Raw genomic sequence first — 25,831 nt, forward strand, 5'->3', positions numbered from 1 at the left:
AAAGTGACTTTCTAGAAAAAAAGGTGCAATATCACTTCCCTTGCTTGTTCTGCCCCCTCTTTAAGGTTAATACTTTATTACTTGGTGAGCTGGCCCATTGTCCAGCCTTCTGAGGTCTGCTGCCTGATAGGATCTTCACCATGGCCGTTTTTATTTTATTTGACAATGTTGGTTTTTCGTATTTTCTAAGTGAAATTACAAAGTCTCTAAGTAAAGTAAAAGGACACTGCCCTCTCTCCCCCTCCCACCCCCCGTTTCTTTCAGCTTTGGCTCCATCTTGTGCCAAATGTACTTGAATTCCCTCTACCCCCCAACACCCTGAGGAGCAAAAAAGCCTGAGCAATGCCTGCTGGAGGTGAAGTGGGGGAAAGTGGTTGGGACCCAGGCAGCTAGGAAGCAGAGGAATTATGTCTGGCCTAGCCAGGATGATCTAGGTCAGAGGTTAAAAGGAACAAAGTAAAAATCACTTGTGTTGTTCCAGTGGGACTGTCAGAAAACAGGAGCCAAAACACAAGTGGCAGGTTTGCCAGCCTTGCAGAGGATGTACAGTCAGTGGCCACCCAGCCTGCCTTCAGCTGCTGCTCCTCAGGGGTTCCTGTCTCAAAGCAGTTCCATTTCATCACCAGCTCCACCTGGAATCTGAGATTTATTTTCTCAGTTTCTGTGTCAGGGTTCCCCACCAACACCCCTCCCCCCAGGTTTGGTGATTTACTAGAAGAGCTCACAGTACTGAGCCTATACAGCCTGCCCTCCATATCTGCTGATTGTGCACTTGCAGATTTAACCAACCGCAGAGCAAAAATATTCAGAAAGCCTGGCCAGCATGGCTTAGTGGTTGAACATCAACCTATGATCCAGGAGATCAAGGTTCAATTCCTGGTCAGGGCACATGCTCGGGTTTCGGGCTCCATCCTCAGTAGAGGGTGTGCAGGAGGCAGCCGATCAATGACTCTCTCATCATTGATGTTTCTATCTCTCCCTCTCCCTTCCTCCCTCTCTGAAATCAATTTAAAGAAAAATTTTCAGAAAAAAAAAAAATCCAGAATATGATCCCTAAATAATACAGTATAACAACTATTTACATAGCATTTTAATTGTATTAGGTATTATAAGTAATCCAGAGAGAATTTAAAGTATGCCGGAGGGTATGTATAGGTTCTATGCAAATGCTCCGTCATTTTATATGAGAGACTTCAGCATCTGTGCATTTTGGTAGATACAGGGGGTCCTGGAACCAATCCTCTCATGGATACCAGAGACCCAGGGATGACTGTAGTTGCTCATCGCTATAATTTGTTACAGCAAAAGGATACAAAGCAAAATCAGCAAAGGGAAAAGGCTCATGGGATAAAGTCTGGAGGTGACCAGGCTCACGCTTCCAGAGTCCTCTTCCAGTGGAGTCACGCAGGACACAATTTTTCCAGCAACAAGTTGTGACAGCATGTGTGAAATGTCACCAGGGGCATTCATTAGAGATTCAGAGCCCAGGGTTTTTATTGGGGCTGGTCACATAGGCATCCTCTGCTTAACAAACACCAGAATTCCTAGCCCAGAAAGAAAGCAGCGTTCAGCATAAACCATGTTTCAGAGCATCCAGGTGCAGCAAGCCCTTCTTATCAGGGAATGGTGGGAGCCCTCTCCAAGTTTGAGTTTCCAGATGCCAGCCAAGGGCGTGGACAGTCTCAGGCCTGCTGTGTTGTCTTTTCTGCAGTTTCTAAAGTTGCTCTTACTTTTTACTTTGAATTTATTGGATTGGAGGTCCACATTTGTGTCCAGTGATTAGGTGTTGGCTAGATGGGCCTTGCTGTCATTGCTTAGGGAAAACCATGGTCTGGATCCATGAGTGTTTTGCTTTCTGGACATGGTTTTACTTTGACGGTGCTGCCTGCCTGCCTGCCTGCAGCCTAGGCTTCTGCCCAGAGAGCAAGTAGCCTGCCTGCCTCTAACCTTTCATCTAGATGACTCATTCACCCTCTTGCCTTGCTGGGGTTATCAGACTGTCTGGTACTGGCAGCACTTCCTTTTCTTGGTTCCTAGGTGGGCTTGGAGGCATTGGCATGTCAATACTGATACTGTCTTCAGGTCCCACAGGCACAGACTTGCAGCTTTCTGGGGAGAAGCGGGGGTGGGAAGGTAGTGGGGGAATTGTAATTAACTTCCATTGAAAACCTGTCTTACCATTTTTAAAAGTATTCTTTAGAAATCTGTTTTTGGCATTTGAACCTCTTTGCCTTTGAGTTTTGCTCTTCTGTTTCTTTTTTTCCTTTTTGGTGTTTTCTTTGAGTTTTAGTTGCCTGTTTTCACAAATCTTACATCTGATAATGGTTTAGAATTACATACAGTTGACCCTTAAACAATGTGGGGGTTAGAGTCACTGACTGTCACCCCTGGCATAGAGATCCATGTATAACTTTGACTCCCCAAAAAAAACTTGACTACCAATAGCCCACTGTTGACTGGCAGCCTGACCAATAACATATAAACAGTCGATTGACACATATTTTGTATATTATATACTGTATTATTACAATAAATAAACTATAGAAAAGTGTTATTAAGAAAGTCATAAGGAAGAGAAAATACATTTGCAGTATTTATTGAGAAAAATCGACATATAAAGTAGACCTGTGCATTTATCTATTTATTTATCTATCTATTTATTTATTTATTTATTTAAATCCTCACCCAAGGATGTTTTTTCCATTGCTTTTCAGAGAGAGTGGAAGGGGGCGGGGGGTGGGGTGGAGAGAAAGATAGAGAGAGAAACATCGATGTAAGAGAGAGACATCGATTGGTTGCCTCCCAGACCCACACCAAACAGGACTGGGGATGGATCGTGCAACCAAGGTATGTGGCCTTGGCTGGAATTGAATCTGGGACCCTTCAGTCCATGGGCCAGTGCTCTAACCACTGAGCCAAACCTGCTAGGGCACCTGCGCAGTTTAAACCTGTGTGTTCAAGGGCCAGCTGTACTTTTACTGTCACCTCTGGGCAGGTTCATTCTTGCTGACCTGCCCCTCTCCTAGGCAGTCTTGGTGCCTCAGACTCTCTGAGCAGTGGTTCTGCAGGGCTTCTCTCTGTGTCATTCATGTTTGCATTAGGTCACATGTGTCCTCTTACTTATGACTTGAACTAATTCACTTACAACACCTGCCTCTAATGTGACCAGATCTGTTTTTAGCCACACCAACTATTCCACAGACTTGGCCAAAGCTATGAGCAAACTATAATGACAGGGACTGTGGCTAAACTAAGCTGGTTACATTCAAACTTGTGGCAGCTTCACTAAAGTGCCCTCAGGATTCCTCTAGGGTAGGCATGGGGAAGGGAGGAGAATTGACTTCCTAAGTGGGAGTGTTGTCACTAAATATCCCTTGGGGACAAGAGTCTTTTTGCACCGTTATTAGGGTTTAAAGTCTTACCTCTTGGTGATTTAAGGACTGCAGAAGAGAAGCCCGGAAGCCTACGCTGCACCCGGCACTGCACTGGAGCACTGCACCAGGCCTCTAGCTCTGAGGAGGGTTGGCAGTTGAACCGGCATCGAGCACTTGGAATATGGCTAGTGCAGCTGAGGAACTAAATTTTTAAAACAAATTTTTTTCAGTTACAGTTTACATTCAATATTATTTTGTGTTAGTTTCAGATATACAGCATAGTGGTTAGACAATCATATACTTTAGAGGAACTAAATTTTTAATTTTAATTAATTTCAATTAATTTTAGTAGCAACATGTCACTAGTGGCTTTCATGTTGTACAGGGCAGTGCAGGAAGCAGTTGCAATGTGGACTTTGGAATTCTGATTTAGACCACGGGTTTTGAGAATTGGTCATCATTCACATAAAGGGTTTTAACTTTTATATTGTCTTTTTTTTTCTCTAAACAAAATTATTATTATTTTTTTGCTTTAGGTCGCTGCAGCAACTGGCCACACAGTAGTGTTGGTGGACCAGGCAGATGACATCCTGGCAAAATCCAAAAAGGGAATTGAGGAAAGCCTTAAGAAAATAGCCAAGAAGAAGTTTGCAGAAAACCCCAAGGTAATTTCTTGTCTCAGTGTGTCCTCAAGACCAGTCCTTTGACCACTTCACATTCTTGGGGGGAGGGGGTACTGGGCTTTGCTTACTTTTTCAGTTTGTTTATATAAAATGCATTTCTCCATAACTTTAGACCAGAATAATAACATTAACACTAAACATACAGGAGAGACTGGTTAGAAAACAAGAGAAGTAAATAACCACATTGTTGGGTAGGATTTAAGGTTGAGGAGAAAGTTTCTGCAGGTAATGAACTCATTCTGTCCACAGAGAGTTTGGGATGGAATGACACCTATTTTGTTAGAAGGATGGATGAGGGAGAAACAGGAAGATAATTTTTGTACTTGCAAGTTAAAAAGAGAATAATACCATAAATGCTGTATTTAGATAGAAACTCTCAATTGCTTAGGTAACATCTATGCCTGTTACTGGTGCACTTGCTAGAGAGGAAAATGCAGAGTGAGTCATTGTCACTTTCCAGCAGTAGAAGAAGTTCGAGAACTTCAACTCCTGGAAGGTCGGGAGCTCTGGTTTACTGACTCCTTTGCATTGGACCTTCACAAATAATTAGAAGTACTGTAAGTCACCCCAGTGAATTTTTGCTTACCTTTGTCACCTTGTTAAAATTGCTTGAGATTGATTTCCTTGAGGCTTGAATGGAAATTCTCCATATATAGGCAGAGAAGAGTGCAGGTGGGGTTTTTGTTGTATCCACAGGGATATATCTAGGTCCCTTTAAAAATCTGTTTATTGCCCTGGCTGGGTGGCTTAGTTGGTTGGAGCATCGTCCCCTACACCAAAAAAGGTTGCAGGTTTGGTTTCCTGTCAGGGCAAGTACCTAGATTGCGGGTTTCATCCCTGTTCGGGAGGCAATTGATTGATTTCTGTCTCACATCCATGTTTCTCTCTCTCCACTCCTCCTCCTTTCCTCGGGTAAGGATTAAAAGAAAAGTTTTTTATTGTGGTAAAATATATATATAAGATAAAATTTGCCATTTTAACCATTTTAACTCAGTGACTTTGATTACATTCACACTGTTGTACAACCATTACTGCTGTTTGTGAAACTTTTTCATCTGTCAAAACAAAAACTGTACCCATTAAACAATAATTCCCTGTTCCCTTCTCCCCCCAGTCCCTCTTAACCTTTAACCTTTCTGTCTCTCTGAATTTGCCTATTCTAGGGACCTCATTCGTATAAGTGAAAGTGTACAATATTTGTCTTTTTTTGACTGATTTCTTTCATTTAGTATAATTCTTCAGGGCTCACCCATGAACTTCATTCCTTTTTATGACTGAATAATATTCCATTATATGTGTATACCACGTTTTGTTTATCCATCTGTCAGTGGATACTTGGTTATTTTCACCTTTTGGCTATTATGAATAATGCTACAGTGAACAAAAGTCCCTCTTTTAGTCCTTTTAGTTCATATTGCTGGGCTATGTGGCAGTCCTATGTGTTGTTTTTCGAGGAACCACCCAGCTGGTTTCCACAGTGGCTGCACTATTTTACATTTCTACCGACAGTGTGGAGGTTCCAGGTACTCTACATCCTGGCCAGCACTTGTTACTTTCCTTTTTTTTAATCCATAAAAGCCATCATTGGAGGTATACAAGTGGTATCTCATGTTTTGGGTTTGCAGTTTCTTAATATCTAATCACATTTTAAAAATCAGAGGGACAGGGGTGGATATAGTTTCAGAGTGAGTCTGAACCCAGATAACCTGCATTTTTCACTTGTTTACTCTGCAGACTTCTGCAGTCTGTCCCCCGTGGGTAGAGACTTTGGCCCCGTCCTGCTTGTGAATAGATGCCCCTGTGCCCAAGTGGCTGAGCTCCTGAAGAGTCACTCCTCAGGAGTCCAGTCTCGTGAAGTTCCTCACCTCTGCCAGGGACATGCTCTGAGGAGGGATGTGTCATCTTCAGCCTGTCTGGTTGGGGTACTGTATTGACCTAGCTCTGTGCTGACCAGTACAGTGGCATTAACTACAAGTGGCTTTCAAGCACTTGGCATGTGGCTGGTCCAAATTGAGTTATGCTGAAAGTGTAAAACACTTTGAAACAGATTTCAAAGACTCAGTAGAAAAAGAAAGAATATAAAAGTCTAAATTTTAAAAGTATTGATTACATTTGAAATGATAGTATCTTAGATATATTGGATTCAATAAAAATTTTGCCTGTTTTCGGTTTATAAAAAGCAGCCAATAGAAATTTTAAAATTACCTGCCCTCTCACATTATGTTTCTGTTGAACAGTTCGGATAGTTGGTTCTTCATGAGGATTTGGGAGCCTTTGCTGATTATGACCATTTTGATGCCCAGGGGCAAATTACATCTTGAAACCAAATGGCAAATGATAAAGGAACTGTCTGTTCCTGCTCTGAGGTCTGTGTATGGAAACCTGGAGTCAAAGTGAGAAAACATGGGACTTGAAGCTCTTTGAGCAGAGGCCTTATCTGGCATGTTTTGAAACACCAGTTGCTGGCCCATGATGCACGATTATCATTTGATGAATGACTGCTGAGTTTGGCTTTCTTACCCTCTCTATTGCCCTTACTCAGCTCTTCCCTACCTCCTGTGAGAAGGGAATAGTCAGTACCACCTCCCAGACTAATGGATGGTCCTGAGCTAAGCTTTCATCCTTTCTTGGAAGGACAGATTACAGGCTCCGTGGGCCAGACCAGGGCAACCTGTCACTCTGGGAACATACAGCAGGCCAGTACTGGTGCTGTGAACATACAGCTTAGTCACCGGAGCAGAGCTGGCTAAAAGCTTGGAAGATTACGATCTATACACAACAGTGATAGTTGACCAACAGTTGCGGTTGTTCACAAGCTGAATTCCTGCTGTGGTGTCTAACATGAGTGGAGATGCTGTTGTCCCTAAGCAGGAGCATAGGGAGTTCTATTTCTCAGAACCTTAGGGTGCATTCAAGTCGTGTCTGGGTGTGCAGGCCTGTTCTCACCCTCCTCTTTCCTTCGCCTTAGCAGCCAATCACACACTGTTTTCTGGTGAGCTCACTGAATGTTCTCCTTTCTTCCCCTGCAATAGGCAGGCAGTGAGTTTGTGGAGAAGACCCTGAGCAACATATCGACCAACTCAGACGCGGCGTCTGTAGTCCACAGCACTGATCTGGTGGTGGAAGCCATTGTGGAGAATCTGAAGGTGAAGAATGAGCTCTTCAAGAGGCTGGACAAGTTTGCCCCCGAGTACGTGGCCCCTGACATTCTTGTTGGGTCTAAGGGCTCCCTCTCCGACTTCAGGCTTTGCTCCCAGGAAGGTGGCTCCTGACATTAGGCCCACTTCCCCTTCTATAGCCCACTACTATTTCCCACGTTCTCCATCTACCACTCCCAGTTTGCCTCCAGAGGCTTTGGCTGCTCTGATCTGATTCTGGTCCCCAGACAAGGGTGGAATTTCCTGTGGTAAATGGAGGGCCCATCCAGGGCCAGGCCTCTGTCTCTTGCAGCATCGGGGTCATGGGCCCTCCCAGGCCAGAGGGTGGAGGAGGCTTGGTCATGACCTTTAGCATTTGCTGAGGAACCTCAGAGCAGTTTCATGTGCCTCCCTTATTTGAGTGGAACAAACAGAATGGTGTACATGAAGGAGATGCCTCTGTCTACACGAAGTTCCCCAGAACTCTCCTCTTTTGAGCTTTATCTGTGTTAAATCGAAAGCTTTGTGAGCATTAAATTCTAACCAGGCTTCTGGCAAAGGGTGGGAGACGACAGCCAGCCCCATGCTGGTCAGGCATGTGGGTACCTGGGGCTCAGGGTTCTGTGCACAGTCAGCAAGCTCGTGCACACATGCAGCTCACGTTCTCAGAATCTGGAGCCCACTGTTTTGCTTGACTTGGCTTTTGGTGACTGTAACACCTGACTGACTCATTCATGTTGTTCTTGGTTGGAACTGAAAGTCAGAATAAGATTATATGACAAAAGTAATTCTTAGGCAGCCACCAGTGAGCAGTAGCTAGAGACCCTTGCATACCAGCACTCATGGACTTTGATCCACCACAGTCCCCACCACCCTCTATTGTCTCTTCCACACTAAAGGCCTGCAGGCATTGCTAATGATCATTAGGCTTGTGCTGTTGGTTTTTTATTAGTACATTCAAGAGAAAAGAAGGTTTTTTTGGTACCCGAGTGTCAGAAAGGGAGAAACAAAAGATAGCCCAAGAAAGTCAAGTGTTTCAAGGAAAATGTGTGGGTGTACTTTCTGTGGAAGGTAAGACAACCCTGTGTATTTAATAAGTCAGCACATTGTGTTTGTGTTGGAAGAAGGCATGTGAGATGCTGTTAGGAGCACAGCCAGCTCCATCAATTGGGAGAAGGGTATGTAGAGGTCCCTTGGAAGGAGACATTTTCCCCTCCTGGTAAAATGTGTGCTGGGAGTGCCCTAGGTTGGGGACACTTGGGACTGGGCTCTGTTGTGACTTCATCCTTTCACAAAACATGCTCTGCAGTCAGTGCATCTTCATTCCCCCTTTTTGCAAGTGGGTTGCCCTTCAGATGTCCTGTAATACCAGTGTCACAGCCCCTACTTGTGCCTGCTGCTGTGGCTCAGGGTGTGTGGTTTGTGGCAGCCACACTCACTGTTTTTGCAGAGGATTTCTTCTCTTTACCTTCTGTAGTGGGCAGTGGTTTATATTAGTTCCTCCGCTGACCAAAAAGCAAGAAGCTTTGAAAACTAGAATTTTAAAACTTTAAAAATGTCATTTAAAAAAAAGAAAAGAAAACCCCTACCTGGATTTTAAATGGGCTAACTTGGGAGTTGTTTGAGAAAGGTGGGTGCTATAGTGTCTTAAAAGTGAAGCGCTCTCCTGAGCTGAGGACACGAAGGATCTTCCCTTTGGCTCTTGGCCAGCCACCCTACCACACTGGCTTCTCCTTTCACCTCACTCTTCTCTCCTCCTTACAAATTACCTGTTTCTTCTCCTGTCTCCTCTGCTCCTCCTCCCACTTGCCCCTGATTTTTTGGTAAGTGAGAACCCCCAAATCTGGTCAGTAAGGGATTGCTCTCCTTCCTGTACTGTGACCAGGCCTTTATGGTTCTAATTAGCATTAGGCTGTTTTGCATATACTTATCCACAAGGTGGTGCCATAGGAAAGCCTGGAAGTCTTGCCTGTTTAAAGATGTGCCTGTCGTTCATTTGGCACCCCACTTTATTGGGGTCTTAAAAATTAAATTTGGTCTAAGTCAGTATGTATATTTTTAAACTAGTTTTGTTTTATGAAGGAAGATGGTACTGCTTTTTTAGGAACAGAATACCTTGAACTACATTTCTCATGTACATACATGTATCTTTTCTTCCCCAGTTCTCCTTGTGTAACCTTGTGGAACTGCTTTTGGACAAGGCAGTTTTCTTCTCTTTTCATTTGAATTCCTATTCAATGAGGAAGTAAAGCTTTTCACCTGAGGGGAAAAGATTTCATCCATGTTTCTTATCTGATGGTTTTAGTTGAGAATTCAGGCGTTTCTTTACAATTTTTTGTTTGGGTGTCTGTGATGCATCCGTCTTTCTTTCATTAGTCTTTGATCCCTTAGAGTTTTATTTTGTGATTGAGGCTGGTTAAGTAGTTGCCTCCTTTTTTCTCTCACATACCATGAAAATTAACTAATACAAGTAGAGAGGAGAAATTTTGCTCCCTATAATTAAGGAAAGGTTACCAAATAATATGCCTTTGCAACAGGTAACTTTTAAATTAATATAAAATTTTAAAATGAAATGAACCAGGCCACTTGATTTCAGCTTCTTGTATGAAGAAGTGTCTTTTCTCTGATTTCCTCCGGGGTCAGGACAGCAGATCTGGGCAGGAAGCATTGTCTTGTGTGTTGAACCCCAGAGTAGGCCTGACTGTTCCCAAAGATGGGACTCATTCCGATAATCCACCATCTTTCTCTCCACAGACATACAATCTTTGCCAGCAACACTTCCTCTTTGCAGATCACTAGCATAGCCAATGCCACCACCAGACAGGACCGCTTTGCCGGGCTGCACTTCTTCAATCCAGTGCCCATGATGAAGCTCGTGGAGGTCAGTGCGTGTCTGCTTGCTTTGTAGCTCTCGGCTTTGTTCCTCTGATTCACACCCGCCCTGCCACCAGGGATTGCACTGTACGGATTTTAATGGAGGGTAGGGTGGGGGGAGGTTGTTGTACTGTGCTCTCTGGCCATAGTCTCCCCTTTCAGAGCCAAAGGAAGGTCTCTGTGCTCCGTGTCTTCACAGCCCTGTGTTCTGACCCGTGATGTCCAGGAGGGTTGTTAACTTTGTGGAATGTCAGTTACTTGTTTGTGCCATAGCTGGTGGGCAGTGTGGAGAGAGGCATCTGACTGGGGAGGGAGCACTAAAGACCACTGGCTTGATGAGACTCAGGGGAGAGCCACACGTGTTCAAATGGTCTTGTTGAGGTCAGTTTGCTCCAGGCTGTAAGTGGAATTCTTATTAGATGGCCTGGTTTCACACAAGATCCACTATCACCACCTCATCCACAGTTCCTGGGCTGAATTTGGCCCCATTTAATAGGGCCTCAGTGTTGCCCCCAGGTTGAGCTACATCTCTTGGGTGTTGTGATCAGAACTATTTAAAGAGCTCCTGATAGCCTTGAACCCCCTGACCATAACCCCGCAGGTGGAAGGAAGTGGCCATGGAGGACTGCCTCCATCTTCCCAGTTGGGCTGCTTCTATTTGCTTGTAGACTTGGGGACAAGGGGGATGGAGTCACAGTAGACAATTGGCACCTGAGATGTGGCAACTTGCCTTTTACAGGGGACTAATTACAGGATGTGAGGAGGAGCCGCTATTAAAGTAGCATTTGTTGTGAGGTTGAGGATTTATTGCCGTGCGAAGTGTGGGGGACGTGGAGCCAGGCAGCCCTCCGGAGCCCTGCAGGTCTCCCTGAGAGAGTGTGTCAGGGTCTGTTTTCTCCACTGCTGCCTTCTCCTCCAGGCCCCTTCCTTCCTTCATCCCCTCATCTCTGCATGAGCATTAGCTTCTAGGGTAACGATGACTATTTTCCTCCAGTTTTTCTTCAAGTGACAACCCTGACCTAGCTTGCGATAGGAATCTGTCTGCTCTACCAACATTGCTCCTCAGCTTCTTCCAATTTACCCCATTCCCTAAGGTCCCTAAGGCTGTTTTTGAAGAAGTTGAGGAATGAAAGGGGGGCTGTGCAGGGAGTAGAGAAAACCACATCTATCCTCTTCTGTGCAGAGAAGAGCTAAAGAAGTGGAATGGAATTGTTAACATTTCAATACTTACAAACTGCTTACTTTCTTTAGTTACTATATCATGTACATATGTGTTTTGAGATAAAGACACATTTTATAGATTTACTTTGAATTCTAATAAAGTTGTTTTCAACCGCATTTATCTGATAATGTCCATCTGTGTCTTTGGAAATGTTGCACGTTGGTTGTTAACAGTTAATGCTTATTAGCAGATGTTAGCATTTTCTAGAAAATGTTTTCTAAAAGAGCTCTTCTCTCTTCAGTGTTTATTCTTTAACTTGAGCTCTCGCATATGTCTGAGTGGCTCTTCTCTTCTACTTGGAACTGGAGATATATATATATATATATATATATATATATATCTCCCTTTCAGACTCTGTTGGAGCTGTAAGCAGCTTATCTATAGCATGTTGCTATTTGTTGAATGAATGAATATCCAGCCCTCCTTTTAAAAACCTTTACTATTTTCTACTTTAAACCAACAAATTATTAAAACTCCATAATGAGCAGCCTTTGCCCCAGCTCCGTCTGTGTAGCTCCGGTGGAGACTTCTGACACCTCCTTTGGAATGGCTCTCAGATTGCCATTTGGTGATGCCTGCGGAGCAGCGCCTGGCTTGGTCCTTCCCGGGCCTCATCCCCATCCTCATGGTGGTTCTTTCTGTTTCCACTCATTGACTTTCCCCTAGTGTCCTCACACCCCGCCACACCCCAAGCTGCGCGCACATTGAAACAGGAATGGCTATCATTCTCTTCACTTATATATTACCTTGCATCTTGCACAGGCACCAGCTCATTAAGCTGCACAGCGCTCTCACAGCAGGGAGGATGTGGCAAGTATCATTATCCCATTTCACAGGAGAGCGGTGAGGCACGAAGGGTCAGATTGGCTTGCCTAAGCTCATAGAAAGGGTCCGATGGAGAAGCCAAGCGTGTTTGCTTCACCTCTCATTGAAGTTCCTTAACGGTCATTTAAATTAAATATACTTGCCAAAATCTAACTCCTTACAGGTAAATTCTCTCAATGTTTCCTGAGGGCTGACTGCCAGGCGTGATGCTTGGTGCTGTCGCCTGTGGATCCCGGCAGCCCTCTGGACCCTTGCACTGCACCTTGCAGGAGGCCTGAGGACTCTGGGTGCCTTCCCAAGGTGCCTGGCAGGCGGCCAGCCCCAGCCTTCCTCTGTGGTGAGCCTATTCTGAAGCAGAGAGAGCCTTTGGGCTCTGGGGCTTCTGTTCACAACGGTGAAATAACTCATCTCGAGTCACAGGAGACCTGTGACTCGGCCAAATTACTCACTATTCTGGGGCTCCTGACTACTGAGAGAAGGTGGGACCCAAGCAGAATGTTTGAGGGCAGCCATCATACGCTAGTAGACTTCTATTTACCTCCCTGAAGGGGAGTGAACAGTAGCAAGTAAAACACCAGCAAAAGCCAGCACTTACTGAGCACTTCCTACCTGCTAGTTTGAGTCTCTGATAGACTTCAGCAAAACCCTGGGAAAGTATCCTGTTTCTTGCAAGGTAGAGTATGAGTAGCTTGAGAAACGGTGATTTTTCCAGGAACCTGACTTATTCCAGGTGGAATTCTTGCATAGTAGAATGATGCAGGAAATGGGGCGCTTGTACTGCAGGCCTGTCCATGGGCTGTGAAGAGTGAGCTGCTCCTCAGGTCTTACCTACTCATCTAATACAGTCTCACCTCAATTCCTTGAGATAGGTAGAGTGATGGCAGTGTTGTTTCAATTTCCCAAAACGTGCGGAGCCACAGGGCCAGCAAGTGGTGCAGTTGCAATTTGAGCCCAGGTCTGCCTCAGCGACAGAGCCTGTAAAACTCCTACATGTACACTCACATTATATTTTAAGCCTTGACTTGTGTATTCTGCAGTACTTCACTGTCTTAAAGTGGGCATTTTCGTAAACATTTTGTTTCTGGCTGAGATCCTTCTATTCTGAAACAAAAACTTTTTTTTGCTGCCTGTATGGATGCTTTTGGTCAATGTTTCTTGAACTATTGTGTTAAAATTGTTTACTGACTCTTGGTCATAATTCTTCTCCGCTTTGCATTTCCAGGTCATTAAAACACCAATGACCAGCCAGAAGACGTTTGAGTCTCTGATAGACTTCAGCAAAACCCTGGGAAAGCATCCTGTTTCTTGCAAGGTAGAGTATGAGTAGCTTGAGAAACAGTGATTTTTCCAGGAACCTGATTTATTCCAGGTGGAATTCTTGCATAGTAGAATGATGCAGGAAATGGGGCACTTATACTGCAGGCCTGTCCATGGGCTGTGAAGAGTGAGCTGCTCCTCCTTTCTAGCTCGAAGCCATCATGGGGCCCAGCCGACTGTTGATGAGTGGCCGCCGTGTTTCTATAAATTGATTTTGTTACCCCATCAGCTGTAGCTTCTGGGCCCCAGGAGCCAGAACCACCCTGTGTGTCAGGCACGGCCTGATGGGCACGGGCATCCCAAACAGAACACCAGGGCTTCACTGCTGACAAGAGTACCACACGTGGTTAGGAGATGATGCGAGAGGAGCAGCGCACTCCGCCTTGGCCACGTTAGAAAGGCTGTTTCTCAGTGGAGTGCTGTGTTCTGTTTTGTTTTCAGTGAGGAGTGTGGTAGAATGGAGAGCATGCCTCGGCCTTTCCCCTTTCTTAAGATACCCACTTATTAGCTGTAAAGCCACCCACTTGCTCCCCACTGCTTCACTCTGGTTACCTTCAGTCTCTCCATTTGTTTAGTTCTTTAGTGCTGCCCAAATTTAAGGACCACACTTCTGCATGACTCGACAGTTGTTTCTTTGTTTGTTTTTAACCCTCACCCGAGGATATTTTTTCCATTGCTTTTCAGACAGAATGGGAGGGAGACAGAGAGAGAAACATCTGTGAGACAGACACATCAACTGGTTGCCTCCTGCATGCACCCTGATTGGGTTTCATGCCTTTGGCCAGAATTGAACCCGGGACCCTTCAGTCTGCAGGCCGATGCTCTAACCACTGAGAAAACCAGCTAGGGCTGACTTGGCAGTTTTTCTAAAGGGGCAGTTGTGTCACAAAATGCTATTATAAATTTTTATAAATATCTCACTTTTTTGACCATAATTTTCTCTCTCACTGTAGTTCCTTCCATATCCTACTTTTGCTTTCTAAAAGATCCTCAAGTTTGAACTCACACTCATATTGTTCATGAATTGTCTGAGTCGTCTGACCATATGGTCCCCGGGAGCCAGAAAGAGCAGGCCTATATGTGCCAGTCCCCCAGCCCAGGAGTGTAGTGATTCTCATTTTTTTAACACTCATTTTTTGTTTGTTTAGTTTTGTGGTTTTAAATCATCTGGATTTTTTAAAGATCACATTACTAACCAGATGTTGTGATTGTACTTTCTTACCAGTGTATGCTATGTTAGTGGCAGGAAGTAGTAATATGTTAGAAAGAACAGTGTGTGGCAAATCAAAGGCTGGCTAGGAACATAAGTGGAAGTGTGGGGACGAGCCAGTGATTATCTTCAACAGCATAATCATTAACTCCTGGAGAGCAGGATCTGTCCTTCCACTGGGGTAGCCACAGTAGATGCAGGCATGGGAACTCTCTGGTCTCATAAAATTACCTTTGTTATATCATCTGGAACACTTTCTGTAGGCTAGACCTTAGCACTTCCCTTGAGTCTCTCTGGGTCCGTTATTCAGGCTCTTAGTGAGGCATCCAGACAATATAAGTAGCCATACAGAACAGGGGTCTGCATGCTTTTATGTAAAGGGCCAGCAGTGAATATTTTAGGGCACGTGGTTTCTTCTGCAGCTTCTCAATCCTACTCTTGTAGCGGGAAAGCAGTATAGATAACACATTGCTGAGATGAGTGAGGCTGGGTGCCAATAAATCTTTATTTAAAAACCGGCTGGGGCCCGGCTGGTGTGGCTTAGTGGTTGAGCATCAACCCATGAACCAAAAGATCACAGTTCGATTCCCAATCAGGGCACATGCCCAGGTTTCAGGCTCGATCCCCAATAAGGGTGTGTGTAGGAGGCAGCCAATTGGTGATTCTCTCATCATTGATATTTCCATCTCTCTCTCCCTCTCCCTTTCTCTCTCTGAAATCAATAAAAAAACATGTTTAAAATAGGCCCGGCCGGGCGTGGCTCAGTGGTTGAGCATCGACCTAGGATCCAGGAGATTGGGGTTTGATTCCTGGTCAGAGCACATGCCCGGGTTGCGGGCTAGGCAGCCGATCAATGACTCTCTCATCATTGATGTTTCTATCTCTCTCTCTCTCTCGCTCTCTCTCCCCCTTCCTTTCCTCTCTCTGAAATCAATAAAGATATGTTTAAAAATAATAATAATAAAATAAAAATAAAACAAAGCAAAAGAGGCTGGGGCCTGGATTTGGACTACAGGATTATATTGGTAATTACCAACACTTGACATAGAAGAATGGGATTCATGTGCCTGCAGTGTGTCTGTTTTCATAGTGAGACTTCATAGGGAGAGTGTGGTGTAAAAAGGTTAAGGCCATAGACTGTGAGCCAGCCTGACTGAGTTCAAATCTTGGCTCTCTGGCACTTACTAGCTGTGTAACCTTGGGCAAGTTGCTTAACCTCTCTGTGCCTCAGTTTCCTTTGCCTCACAAAGAGGTATTAATAGTACTTGTCTCACAGGGTTAATGTGACGAACAAATAAATTAATACACATATATTTTTAATCCTGACTGAGGATATGTTTTTATTGATTTTCAGAGAGAGAGAGAGAAACATCTATGTGAGAGAGAAACATCAGTTGGTTGACTCCCTTAAACACCCCAACCGGGCATCGAACCTGCAGCCTAGGTATGTACCCTGACTGAATTGAACCCGCAACTGTTTTTGGTGTATGAGATGACGCTCCAACCAACTGAACCACCCAGCCAGGGCATGAATTAATAATATTTATAAAGTACTTAGAACAATACCAGGTACATAGTAAGCACAGTAAAGTATATTTAATAAATTAACAAAAGAGCATGGATAATGTAAGCTCTATAATTACACTAAATTAAATTGCTTTATTCGAGGACAGTGTCTCTTTACATCCTACTAACATTATGAGAGTGTCTGTCTCAGCATCCTCAATAGCACTGAATATTTTAATGGGGAAGAGCCTATTCCCAATAATCGTATTGGCAAAATGCTGTTTTGTTCCAATGAATACTTTTTTGGTTAGTAGTATGTTTAAATATTTTGTGAGTTTTAGCAGTTTTCAAGCTCTTTACGTAGACAGTATTAACTCTGTCTGTGTAAAAGCTCTGTTTATTGTAAGTGAAGCAGATATTTTTCCCAGGGTGCTTTCTGACTTCTAATCTTGTATGTGGTGTGCTTCGTGTACACAGGTACCCTATCTTGAGTTTCTATAAAAACGTATCAAAGTTGAAAAGCATTTTTGCCCTGGTTATAAAATCATAGTCATGTTATTAATATAATCTTGGTTAAACTGATAAAGCTCTTTTGTGCCTCTGTGTTCCTGGGAGATAGGGGTAGGAGATGGTTTGAACGGAGATGCAGAGCCTGTGGCTTTGCTGCCCAGTGTGTACACATGCAGTCGGGTGAGCATTAAGAGTAGTGCAGGGGCTGGGCATCTTTCATTCAGTGTTTACCGATTGCCTAATGTGTGTTAGAAATAGAACTCAGGGCCAGGGTGAGGATTTCTGCCTGCAGGGAGATCACAGCCTTTTCTTCAGAGGGGGCGCCATTTACTTAACGGAATCAGCTTCACATAAATACCACCAAAAATTGCCACTGCTGCCTGCCCCACCAGCCCCCAAAAGAAATCAGTAGGTGAATCCGCATCCCATACTTGGTCTTCAGAAGAGACGAGGAGGGTTTCAATGTGGCGGGAAAGAGTGGAAGGAGTCATCCAGGGTGATGGGTCCTAGGAGGCTTGTGTGAAACGCCTGTGATCGGTTTCTTAGGTTGATTGTCCCAGAACCTGTTCCCAGCTCGACAGTCTCACACTGTGTGCCCAAGCAGGATAAAATCCTGAATGTCCCAGGAATTCTGAGTAGCCCAGAAGTGCTGCTCCTGGGAGGGTTGTTTGAGGCAGTGTTACTTTTTCTAGATCCCTAAAAGGAATGTGGGAGAGGAAAGAAGTAAAGGGGCTACCATTTGAGTGTAGGGCGATGTGCATAGCAAAACTATTTTCTGATATATCTTCACAACTTGTCACACAGAAACAATAACTCCCATTTCGGATGTTGAAACTGAGTTTCAGGATGATGCAGGGTCAGAGTATTTAGAACTTGAGCCGAGGTCCGCCTGCCCCCAAAGCCATGCTCTTCTGATGACTCCTTTTACCTGCCTTTATTTCAGGATCCATGCAGTGGAGGCATCTGTGGTTTTTTTTAAGTACTATAATTGTTGGATAAATTGTCATGTAAGGTGGAAGTAAGGCTGTGCTGCTATTATAATACAAGTTTTGAAAATCTGTAGTTTCATATATATGGGTAACATAATCCAGGGTGAGAAGGGGCAACCTGGTGACTTCACAAAAGATTAAGTTCAATGAAAATTCACTTGTCTTATTTTTCTGTCGCCTAAAACAGGACACCCCTGGATTTATTGTGAACCGCCTGCTGATACCATACCTCTTGGAAGCCGTCCGGCTGTACGAACGAGGTAGCTGTCCTGCGCCAGGCGGGAGCAGCAGGTCTGGGAGGCACTGCTCTCTGGGAGTCCCAGACAGGGTCTGCAGGGAGGGCAGGCATTGCAGAGCAGGGAAGGAGCTTCCGTTTCTAGCTGTGTAAGTCGGCCTCACCTTGGGCCCTGGCACCTTTGTCACTGTGTTCCCAGAACCCCCTGGGTTCCCTATGAGGCCTCTGAGATGTGGCTCTGGGACTCTCCACTGTGGTCCCAGCCAAAGCAGTTCCATGGCCAGCCTGGATTTATATCCTGGACCTCTGCTTTGGTTAAAGGGTTTATTGCTTAGAAAAAGAGTAATAATGTGAAAATCACTGGGCTAGGTAACCTTCAGTTTTCCTTAAGGTTCTAAATTGTGGCTGTGTGATGGGAAGTAAGTCACAAGGCTGACGTGTGCCGAGGACCATTTCTGACAGCCCTGTCCGGCCTCCTGACGATGCCAGGATGCAGGTTGGGGTTTGTTAACCTTAAGAATAGACTAAAATGTTTCCTCAACACTTGTTGATAGAAATATAAGACCTGGACCTGGTCCAGGTTATAAAATGTCATGTATCCTCCTGTCTGCTTTCCCCACCACATTTCTGGAAAGGTAACTATCATGTCAGCTTCAAAGGCAAAGAGGCCTCAATAGGACGGGGTAAAAAGCCAGTGTAATTGTTTTCAATTACTTCACAAATGCTTGCTCCTGAGAATGTCATTTTGAAACAAAACGTTTCTACCAGCTCTTCCAGAGAGATGAAAGCACATTTGCTTCCTCAAATTCTGCTTTAAATGTTAAAACTTTTCCCTGTTTCAGGGGAGCATTTGCCTCACTTTTACTCCAAGATCAAACCAACACTTCTGTGTTTATCTATCAACAAACACGCCTAATTACACCTCAGGAAGCGGGAAGTGTTTTGCCTGACCTTGAAAGGCAGGGTTGATTTTTGTAATGTGATGTGTTAGATGATAGCATGTGGGTGATCCACCTCCTAATGGTGTTTTTCTCCCTGGAACATACTGTCACTTTGATATATTTGCAAATGTGCCATGTATCTGATTGTAAGTTGAAAGTCATTTTCTTGTCTCTGTCCCCATTCCACAGCAGTGGTCCTTTTCTGAACAGATACATCCCTTTGACCCTCACCGCCACTAGTGGCTGGTGAGGTGAAGCTGGAAGGGGGCCTGACCCCATGGGGGAGGTCCTCTTAGTTTGCCTTTGATGCTGCCCTCGGCACCTGTCATTGCTGTCCCTCTGCCTCTCCCCCACAGCCTTCTTGGGGCCTGGGAGCCAGAGCATGTGCTTCTAGAGCCAGTTGGGTCATGTCTGGGGTGGGGGCTTTATCCCAGCAAGCCACACTGTGGTCTGGACTCCTCATGGCACACGTCGGGCTGCTTACCATGTCCCTGCTGCTGCCTCAGGGTTCTGCCCTCCTTCAGCCAACAGAGGTGTGTTAGATCCACACCTGCCACCCGTTTCCATTTGTCTGTGCTGAGTGGCTGGCTGACGTGCATCCATTCTACTTGGAAACCTGAAGACGTTTTGGATCATCCTTCTCTTGCCTATCACATCTGTTCACTTGTCACTTTTGATTCCTCCCTGTCACCCTAGCTCCCCTGTGCTAGTCAGCCTGCCCCAGTGAGGCTCTTCAGGCAGCAAAGGCATTCACACTGCCTCAAGCCTTTCCTAACTGGTCTTCTCTGCTGTGCTTGCTGGAAGTGTCATGCTGTCTTGGGTGGTGAGGACACAGTGCGTGCTATGTCTGCCTCACAGCGGGGGAGCCTCAGGGTCCAGCAGCAGAGTCGTACAGTGAAGACACTCTGACTCTGTGTATAGCACTGTCTTGGTCAGTTCCGTCTGCTGTAATAAGAATACCGCAGACTGGGTGGCCTGTAAATAACCAGTCTATTTCTCACAGTTCTGGAGGCTGGAAGTCTGAGATCAGGGTGACAGCACAGTTGGATTCTGGTGAGGGTCCAGTTGTAGACTGCTGACTTCTCGCTGTGTCGTCATGCAGATATTGCAGAGAGAGGAAACAGGCTCTTAGAAGGGCTCTAATCCCATTCATGGGGGCTCCATCCTCAAGACCTCATCTAATCCTGATCACTTCCAAAGGCTCCATCCACCTTTTTGTGTCATTGCATTGTGGGGTAGGGTTTTAGCATAGGAATTTGGGGAACACAATCATTCTGTCCATCGCAAACACTGCTGATAGACCTGTGGTGTGCGTGCTCCATGCAGACGGGCTGGCACAGTGCTGCTTTGGGTGATGGAGGCTTGGTAGGAGGGTGGGTGGGGCATTACTGCAGGGGGTCACCTCAGTCATCATCCACTCAGGCCTCCTGGGCAGCTGAACAGCTTGCAGAAGACCGCAGGCTGCCACCAGTACTTCCACCAACTAACTCCCCATGGTGTCTCTAGGCACTCCACTGCCCCTCTCCTCTGCTCTCTGAGCCTCGGGCCATCTCAGTGTCCTTCAGCTTCCGCCCTCACTCTTTCTCTTGCTCATTCATTCCACACTATAGTTAAGGCCTGATTGGCGGAGCCAGTCACCCTCATCCCTGTGGGTCAGACCTCCCTCTCCATACCTTTGAACAGGCTGGTGACCCCATCAGGTGCCACTCTGACAGGTCACGTTGTGATAGGGCCACAGGTGACATCCTGGGAGCGCCATGAGCCTGCCCCCAATCATGTGATCTGCTCAGAACAGTGGTCTGTCGTCACCAAGGACAGCGCACTTGTCAGAGGGCCTTTATCCTCACTCCTTGCCCCGCCTTCATCTCCATGTCCCTTGCCCCACCTTCCCTACAGGCCCTGCCCAGGGTCGTCAGTGCTGCAGGCTGCGCCTGACCTGTGCTGTTATAGTGTCTTTACACTCTGGCTCTCCCATGGGACAGTTGCCCCCTTTTCCTGTGGCATAGCAGGTGTCTTTCTTCTTCTGTACTCTTTGCTGTGATGGTATCCAGGTCTTCATCTTCATACCCCGCAAAGTGCTGGCACTCTGTTGCTGAGTAAAAGGAATGGCACCTGCTGTGACCCTGATTGTTGTTAATGCCAAGAGTGACTGATAGGTGGTGCTGATGAGCCAGCAAAAGAGCCCTGTTTGGGCAGGTCCCAGGTTCCCAAGCTGCAGAAGATCTGGGAGGTCTCTGAGGAAGCTTTTCCTTGTTGTCTAGAGTTAAGGGCTCTTAACTGGGGAGGAGGGTCCCAAAAACCTCCTAAGGCTGATGGAAAATTTTACATGTATGTACATTTTCTTTGGAGAGGGTGTCAGATTCTCAGTGAAGTGCTTTTTTATAAGGAAGGTTAGGAATTACTGGTCTAAAACACACCACCACTTTACCTCCCACAGGGCACACCAGTCTGTGTGTGTTTTATTTCTCTGTCTCTTCTTGCCTCTCTGGCTCTGTATTATCAGAATAGAATTTTCAGAGCTGTGCTGTAAAATTGTTTAGTGTTTTTTTTCTATGATATGCTGTCTTCATATTATTTTTTGAAGTAGTCAAGTGAGTCTCTGAATCTGGAATTAAAGTTTTGCCTGTAGGGTTCATTGCCTGTCCTTGAATATAGATTTGATTAAATGGCTTAAGGTAAGTTGGAACCATTATGCTATGCGATTTCTGTCCCCAGGGAGCCTATATTCTAATGAGAGGAGATAGCCCCTAGTAAATAACCAATGGATAACATGTTAGGTTGTGACCAGTAATCTCTGAGAAGATAAAGCAAGAGGACGGCAGGACTCCTAGCCTAGAGTCCTGACAGTTACTAGTTTATATGCATGGAGAGAGATGGTGCTCTGAGCAGAGGCCTGCAGATGTCAGATGTCAGAGGGCGTTGGGCACTAAACACAGGGAACAGCAGGTGCTGAGCCAGAGGAATGTGCTAGGCTGTCATCCCAGCATTCCGGCTCTGACACTTAGAAGCCTCAGGGTTTAATGAAATTCTCTGAGCAGAATCTACCTTTTAGCTGCCATGTTTTTTCTCATTCCTCCCTTTACACATGCTGTTCCTGCTGCCTGGAATGCCTTTCCCTGCCTGCCTTTCCCTTGGGATTCTGTTCAGGATTTAGGACCTGGGCTTGGTGGTGTTTTGGTGAAATCATGGTAGTGTGAGTAAACCTCTCCATCTTTGCCCACACTGCTGCGTGAATCTTAGCACTTGTTATGGTGAAATTTTTGGTTTACACATTTGAGTTTTCCCATTATGAGTACTCATACTTGAGTGCTCGTTTGTTTTCCTTCGTCTCGTTCTAAGTCTGGGTGCCTGGTACATAACAGATATGAATGCAAGTTGAATGAATGAATGAGGACACTCGATAAGGCTAATGTATATGCTCATTTTTGCTCTCTTTGCTTTCTTATGACCTGAAATTCAAACCATGATTCTCAGAATCCTCTGGTTGACTAATGAATGGAATACTGATAATGTCACTCTTATTAATTAATTGGCTGGTATTTTAATCACCTAGGACTGCCTTGAAATCCTCTGGCATTATTTCAGTACTTAATATGCTTTTTAAAGTCATCTTTATAGATGTTATGTAGTTCCTGTTTCTCATGCCCCAAAATCTGAAAGATTTAGGTATGAAATCTTCTGAGTATTTTAACATTTTAGTCTAATTGACTCTTTATGCTTTGGAACAAAATTCTAGATAGCCCCTTACTGGAGACTCTTCCTGTTCCCGATTTTGGGGAATTGGGGACAGGCTGTTCTCTGTAAAGACCACCTGAGGTCCAAGAACAGTATGTTAAGGATGAGATTCCAAGGAAGGAGCATATTGGCCCTTGTCTTGGTCTTCTCAACACATTTTCAAACTTTCATGGCAGTTCTCAATCAGGTTTGGGTCTTTCTTCGGTATTATCTTGACTAAAGGGTTTATGTGAATGTGATTTCTAGAGGAATACTCATTACTTGTAAAACCAAGAGAGCTGGAAAAGAAAAATATATGTACAATAAATACAAAAACATAAAGCTTAGTTCTTTTTTCAAAAGTCCATTTATCAATTAAATATCTACTCCAGCTTTAAATGTCATTTTAGTGAATTATTCCAGAGTTAGAAAATTCCAACCTGTTAGAAAGTATGTAATGTTTCCAGGCCACGGGGACTTTCTCTGTCCATGGGCAGAATTTCCGATAGAACAGCGTGGTGCAGTAGCTTTGAAAGTCTTGGGACCTGCTTGGCATGTACCTCTGGGACAAAATCTTACTCAAAACAGAAATCCTGACTCCCGATACATTTTGAATGTGCAAGGATGGGAAACTAGTAATCCTGGAACTAAGGGCCTGGCAAGGAGAACTGGGGGGAAGATGGTAGTAACTCGGGGCTGCCCTCTCTCCCTAGGTGATGCATCCAAGGAAGACATCGACACTGCTATGAAGTTGGGAGCTGGGTACCCCATGGGCCCATTTGAGCTCCTCGATTACGTTGGGCTGGACACGACGAAGTTCATCATGGACGGTAGGACTTGGGATTCTCTGTTTCTTTCTTAATGGAGTCGAGGTCGTCTCTCAGCTGTGACTTGCACTGCTGTTTAAAACAGAAATCTAAGGGGTCTTAGACTTTCCAAAGTCCTGCCCTCACTAGCTTAAAGATTCAAGCTAATAGATGGTAGGAAAAGGAAAAATGTGGCTGCCTAGTATCTCCTCACTAGTCAGGGCCCCTTTTTTATTTTTAACTTTTCACTTTGAAGTAATTATAGATTCACAGGAAGTTTCAAATATAAAACAGACAGGTCCTGTTTGCCCCCTTTCCCAGTATTGCCTAGCAGTTCCATTTTACACAACCACAGCAGAGACATTGGTGCCTGGTGCCCTCCTCGCACACATTCTGATTTGTATGACTGCTCTGCAATCAAGATACACAACTGTTTTTAAAATGTGCCCATTTTACTGTAGAGGCTCTGAGACTGTGAAAATAATTATTCAGATGGGACTACTGAGGTTGAGTAGCTTACACTGCCAAGTTCACAAAGAATACTTACGTGTTTGGGAGGAATGAGGAAGGTTCTACTTGAAGCATGAACTTTGCCATTTAAAGAGGATTAAGATACCAGTGTCAGCGAATTCAGATGTTTGACGTGTTCTGAAGGTTGGCTGTGCCAGTGAGGGGTCCAACTGCAGGTGAACCATTGGTTTCAGGAAGGGTTTGGATAAACAGGAGCCAGGCCTCAGCAGCGGGGGTGGGGTGGGGAGGCAGGCAGCACACCTCCTTTGGGCCTCGGGCTGCACCAGCTCAGCCTGCCTCTGCCTCCGCCTTGTTGTCCTGCAGGGCACCACGCCCAAGGGGCTCCCCCACGGCAAAGTGGGACGCTTCCCCTCAGGCTCTGCCTCTAGACTTGCCCTGGGAATGCCGAGATGTAAAAATAAACCCAGCACTTCATCCTGAGCCTGTTCCCCTCCTCTCAATAGGGTGGCATGAGATGGATGCTCAGAACCCCCTGTTTCAGCCCAGCCCGTCTGTGAACAAGATGGTAGCGGAGAACAAGCTGGGCAAGAAGACTGGAGAAGGCTATTACAAATACAAGTGACGTGCAGGTTCTCCGGCTCTGAAGAGCCCTGTGAGCTCCCACCAGCAGCTGCCCCAAGTGCCCGCGGGAAGGCTCCTGGGCCAGACGCGCTCCCTCCCAGCAGTCTCTCCGATACCGTTCTGATTGTAATCTTTCGGAAGTAGTTATTTACATGTAGCCGAGTTCTGCATTGAGAACCAACTCCCTTTTTTAGTCTGTTCATTTCTGTGTATTTTCTAAGAAGCTTTACACCCTTGGTGCCTTGGAGCAAGCATTTTCTTTGAACCTTGTCACTTCCATAATGCAATGCCTGGATTCATTCACTTGTAGCGGGAGAGCGCTTCCTCCTAGAGCGTGTGGGCTCCTCGCTGCCACACGGGAGGTCACGAGCGTTGACTCCTCGGTGGCATCTCACCCTCCATTCCTGGGCGCATCATAGTGTCATGTCTCTATTCAACTCATCATCTGCACACCGCTGCTGGGCTGGTGGGAACGTCCCACGTGCTTGTTCTGCAGGAGGAGGTTTCCTTCACGTCCGAAATCCGAATGACTGGTCTCCCTCTGTCTTTTTCATGAGAAATCATTACTGCAAACTGCCTATAAATTGACTAATAAAATTCAATCTAATCTGTGAGAATTTGAATTGAAATGAACATGTATAATTTAAAATGATAATATGCTTAAATGGTTATAAAGTAAAGGTTGGTGATTTAGGGGAGAGCTGTGCCCCATCTTCTTTGGTCTGTGATGTTTTTACAGTGGAGGTGGTGAGGGGGGGCAGTGGCAGGAGGTGCTTATGGGACCTGCCTGTAGCTGTCTCTCCAGGTTTCCTGCCAGTAAAGCCATACCAAGGGCACAGAAAACAATTTTTAAGGAACATCTGTTTCTTTGCCAACAAAGAGAAATAATGTAACATAAACTTCTTTTAATCATTGTCTTGAGAAAGTGTCTTCCAAGATAGAATTTGGAAGCTGTAAAGACATCAGAAACCCTGGGGGCCAGTGACCTCATTAACAAAGACCCCGAGTTATGTGCCCAGGGTCACCAGAAATTTTGTAGCAGAGCCAGGATTAGAACTAGATTTTGATGATAAAATTAAATACAAACTAGCACATTTGGAAATTTTAAATCCAGACTTTCAAACGGCTCTCCCCAAAATGGGCATCCTTATTTGGTGCCCTGGGGCATAAGTCTAATGGTTGAGAGATTGCCCCCTCTCCATTTCATGACTGACAAAGGGGCTTATTAATTTTCTTTCTTGAATCTAACTATAGCATAATAGGAACATAAATATGTGCATACATTTCTGCCCCACATCGAAGCTGGTTTAGGAAACTTAGGTTATTCTTATAAAACGTTTCCTAACGAAGAAGAGGAAGCACCTGTGACGCCACAGTGTTTCCATCACTGAAGGTC

The 25,831-nt window shown here is 45.1% G+C and overlaps 1 protein-coding gene across 1 annotated transcript in view; it reads left to right on the forward strand.

Annotated features, from left to right (window-relative positions):
• HADH (hydroxyacyl-CoA dehydrogenase) overlaps positions 1-25,058 on the forward strand; it is a 45,703-nt gene extending 20,645 nt beyond the window's left edge. Inside the window, exons 2-8 of the mRNA XM_081151237.1 lie at positions 3,911-4,039; positions 7,090-7,247; positions 9,949-10,075; positions 13,338-13,427; positions 17,835-17,907; positions 23,251-23,367; positions 24,318-25,058. Of these exons, the coding sequence (XP_081007363.1) occupies positions 3,911-4,039; positions 7,090-7,247; positions 9,949-10,075; positions 13,338-13,427; positions 17,835-17,907; positions 23,251-23,367; positions 24,318-24,436 (813 nt within the window). The 3' untranslated portion in view covers positions 24,437-25,058. The remainder of the gene's footprint in view (positions 1-3,910; positions 4,040-7,089; positions 7,248-9,948; positions 10,076-13,337; positions 13,428-17,834; positions 17,908-23,250; positions 23,368-24,317) is intronic.
• Positions 25,059-25,831: the final 773 nt, after the last annotated feature.

Source organism: Miniopterus schreibersii (assembly GCF_964146895.1).
Source record: "Miniopterus schreibersii genome assembly, chromosome: 1".
NCBI classification, from domain to species: Eukaryota; Metazoa; Chordata; class Mammalia; order Chiroptera; family Miniopteridae; genus Miniopterus; species Miniopterus schreibersii.